The 4,247-nt window shown below is 45.7% G+C and overlaps 1 protein-coding gene across 1 annotated transcript; it reads right to left on the reverse strand.

Moving 5' to 3' along the window:
- Positions 1–335: 335 nt before the first annotated feature.
- GPR61 (G protein-coupled receptor 61) lies at positions 336–2,142 on the reverse strand. Its single transcript, XM_056867558.1, has one exon. It carries the CDS (start codon positions 1,820–1,822, stop codon positions 458–460), a length of 1,365 nt encoding a protein of 454 aa, XP_056723536.1. The 5' UTR covers positions 1,823–2,142; the 3' UTR covers positions 336–457.
- Between the last annotated feature and the right edge of the window lie 2,105 nt (positions 2,143–4,247).

Consider the following 4,247-nt stretch of genomic DNA (forward strand, 5'->3'; position numbering starts at 1 on the left):
GCCTCACTCTTGAGTTACGAGTAAAGGACATTGGCTTGGCAGTGCGAGTTGGGCTGTGAGGAGAAATCCTTACTGCTTCCCTTCTTTTTCAACACAGAGTTAAGTTCAAAGGAAGTTATAAAAGGGCTAGCAGATAACATAAATGGCAGTTACCAACAAAATTTTGGAAATTGGGAAGGGACTGATAGAACCTGTGATACATTTTGAAACAAGGCTGCTTTTAACTCTAACTTATAAGAATGAGGTGGAACTGGACGGAGAACAATTCTCATCGTATATTGGTCAAAACAGAATAAAATGACTGAGATACTAGTAGCAGGTGTTTCTTGGCTTGAGCAGTGAGCTGAAGAGTTACGGTTCCAATGGCATGGCCGTATTTATTAAATACCCCCATCCACTGCTATGTTCTGCATTATTTCACACACCAGTAGAACTAGATTGTCAAGCGCAAAAACAGCTACGGCTCAGACCTGGGTGAACGTGCTGCCCTGATGTAGCTGTCAGAGACAGTGATGTCACTGTTCATATGCTGGTCCAGGAACTCTGAGGTCTCCTCTGCAATTTGTCCCGGGATCCGGAAATCAATGGTAGGCTGGTCCCTGTTAGGACTAGGGTGGGTGAAAGTGTTCCTTGCCTCAGCATTGCAGCCCGTCCCTTGCAGGAACTGCAAGAAGTTCTCCTCAATGGAGCCTTCCCTACTTGGTAGCCTGAGGTCCTCCTCCAGTGGCTGCTTGAAGAAACACGTGAGGTGCTTGCTGAGCTCTCCTCGGATCTGGCGGTTGAGGCACCCGTAGAAGAAAGGGTTGGATGTGAAGGAAAGGTAGCCAATCCATGTGACCACGTTCTCTGTCTGCCGGCCAGGGAAATGGGAGCTCAGTGCAGAATAGAGGTGAAAGGAGAAATATGGCAGCCAGCAGAAGATGAATTGGCCTCCCACTGCTAGGAGGATGATGGCAGCCTTCCCTCCTCCAAACATCCTCTGGGGGGTAGTCCGAGGGGCTCCTGAGCTAGTCACCATAGTGGATCTACTGCTAAGAGACTCTGATCTCTGCCGTGGGGTATCCATCCAGGTAGGAAGTGGACCATGATGCATGGCAGCTACCCTGGCTACTTTGAACATGCTGCAATAGACAACCAAAATAATGAAGACTGGCAGGAGGAAGTAGAACGTAGCAAAGAAGACCACAAAAAATTTGCAGTAGGCACTCCGACTCCACTCCAAAGTACAGCTGTGTCCACTGTATGCTGAGGAGCCACCAAAGCGGTCTTGGGAAAGCCATCCCAGGATGGGGATGATGGACATGACTACCGCCTTGATCCAGACCCCAACGAGTACACAGACCACCAGGCCTACAGTCATCTTGACCTCATAACGCATGGGGTGTACCACATAGTAGTAGCGTTCAACATTAATGGCTGAGATTGAGAGGATGCACATGGTGGTGAAGCAAACACTCAGGAACAAGTAGACCCGGCAGAGGGCATCCCCAAAGATGGTGCCATCGAAAAAGGCTGAGCTGGACAACATGGCCAGGGGCATGAGGGTGAGAGCAGCCAGGAGATCCACCAGACAGAGGTGGAATACAAACACAAACTTCCTCAGTGCTGGCGTCTTGATAATGACTGTCATAATGGCCACGTTGCCTACAATGGCTGTCAAGTCGATCAAGAGCATGAAGAAGAGACCCACAGACTCAGAAGCCACATCTCTGGTCTTGGCATCCAGGCTGGAATTGAGATGCATAGAACTCTCGGATGTCTGCAGCAACCTTCTTATCCTGGCGGAATTCCGCACCCATTGAGTGGGGAGAGGAGGCTCCATGGAGACTAGCACCTCCCTTTACAAGTCCATCACCCATCCTATTGTGGGTCTCCAGAGAGTAATCAGAGAGAATCAACAGTGGCCGTGAGAACCAGCAACCCCCAACCCCCAGAATTACATTCTTGCCATCTTTTTTGCCAGTTTTATCTCCCAGCTGAATAACCTTGTACGCTGAGGGCTATTGCACCTCCCAACGCCCCTCAGTTCTGCAAGCCATTATACCCTTGGACTATACTTAAATTGGGTGTTACTGTTTTCATCTCATTTTGATTGTACTTCTTTGGGCATAGCATGACATTATGGAAAGACCACGAGAACTGTGCTGGTTATGGAGAAGGGTCCCTTCCTTGCTAACTATGTAGATTCTTACTGGATCTCTTGATGTGTCCTGTCCCAGGCAAATGGTAGCACCTACAAATAAACATATTTATAGATTACAGTTTATCAGAAAAAGAGGATCCTGGAACATTTCCTGAAAAAAATTCTACTGAATTTACAACTAAGAGCTTGCTTCATTACTAAACAGCCCTGATCCTGAGGGGGGGGGAGTAGTGGGACAATACAAGTGGGTATTGAGCAGGGCCATCCTTATCTGGCAATGCATGACATTTATTTTATTTACCGCATTTCTATCTCACTTTTCTTCCCAAATAGGGACACAAAGTGGTTTACATATAAAAACAGATAAAAGGAAGTAATTTCTTCACACAACACATAGTTAAATTGTGGAACTCCCTGCCCTAGGATGTGGTGATGGCTGCCACATGGAATGGACATGTTCATGGAGGACAGAGCTATTCATGGCCACTAGTCAAAATGGATACTAGTCATGATGCGTGCCTATTCTCTCCAGGATCAGAAGAGCATGCCTATTATATTAGGTACTTTGGAACACAGGCAGGACAATGCTGCTGCAGTTGTCTTGTTTGTGGGCTTCCTAGAGGCACCTGGTTGGCCACTGTGTGAACAGACTGCTGGACTTGATGGACCTTGGTCTGATCCAGCATGGCCTTGCTTATGTTCTTATGTACATCATTCTCCTCTCCTCCATTTTATCCTCATAACAACCCTGTGAGGTAGGTTAGGCTGAGAATATGTGACTGGCCCAATGGCACCCAGCAAGCTTCCCTGGCAGAGTGGGGATTCAAACCTGGATCTCCCAGATTCTGGTCCAACACTCCAACCACTACATCACACTTTACATGCTGTCTACATGCTCTTGCAGTTGGGAAGCTCAGGGCAGATAATGAGACCCCTGTCTCTGCAGGCGGTTTCAGGACATCCTATCTTTGCACAGTACAGTTTTTACTCAACAGTGGCAGAGGACCCAAACATCTGCTCTCCAGGATGCATTTCTGTTACATAAATATTATATTTATCCAGCACTCAAACAGCAATATGGTATAATTGTAGATTTTGTCCTTGCTCTGTTAACCTGATTGTGACATTGGTGTTTTTCCACTGTAGATTCTATGTACAGGCATGCTTGGATTTATTGGAACCCGTAGTGGCTGACAGAAAACTGTTCTCAGAGCAGAAGACTCTCAAAATCTTATTACAGTAGCTGACCAAAGAACTACTGTATCTCTGGCAAAGGTTCTGCGTTCGGCAATGAGATAACATCAAGTGCATAATTTACTCAGATTCTAACCTGTGAACCTTTTAGACATATTAGGATAAGTAATGTAAACAGAGATTTTATGTTGATAATTATTTTATATTAGGGTTTTTATTTATCTGTTTTACTCTGCTTCTCAATGGCCAATGGGCTGTAATAAAGACTGGCTGGCTGGCTGACTGACACTCTGATCCATGAGGGTGAGGGCAGCAATGCTCAAATGGTGTGGGTCCAGAATTTGCTCTGGTCTCAGTTTATGTCGATCACTGGAAACTGGAGACCTGCTGGTTCTTATTGAGGAGGAGCCAAAGAGTGTTTCCACTCATAGCCTTCAAGCTTCTTCAAGCCCATCATACTCCGTTTACGTGCACGTGTGAATATTACGAATGTGTAACATAAAATGCGTGTGTGATAGCACATTTTAAATTGAATATATACTTTAGCCAATGTATGCCTTACATTTACATTACAGATGTAAAAACATTTTGTACAAACTTGTGTAAATATCATTTATGAAAATGTAACCCCCAAAGCATGCTTAAAAAGCCACCCCAAGGTATGGAATCCAGCATCATTGCTCTGTCACAAGACAAAACAGTGGTAATGATTTATCTAAAACAGACACCAAAAGATAAATGCCAATTACTCCAGTGTAGCCAGTCCATTAATTGGCAGCAGTTTAACCATGCTCAGGGCCAAACTAGATGTGACAGTGTCCTCATAGCTCCCACAGGGACACTGAGGCACTCTAGTGTTCCCTTCCCCTGTGCCTTATCAAGTGTCAAAACAGCCGAACCCCCCCCCCCC

This window comes from Euleptes europaea, chromosome 2, assembly GCF_029931775.1.
Source record: "Euleptes europaea isolate rEulEur1 chromosome 2, rEulEur1.hap1, whole genome shotgun sequence".
Lineage (NCBI taxonomy): Eukaryota > Metazoa > Chordata > Lepidosauria > Squamata > Sphaerodactylidae > Euleptes > Euleptes europaea.

Coding starts and splice junctions, on each gene's coding strand:
- GPR61 (XM_056867558.1), bottom strand. CDS start 1,822: ATGGAGCCTCCTCTCCCCACTCAATGGGTGCGGAATTCCGCCAGGATA.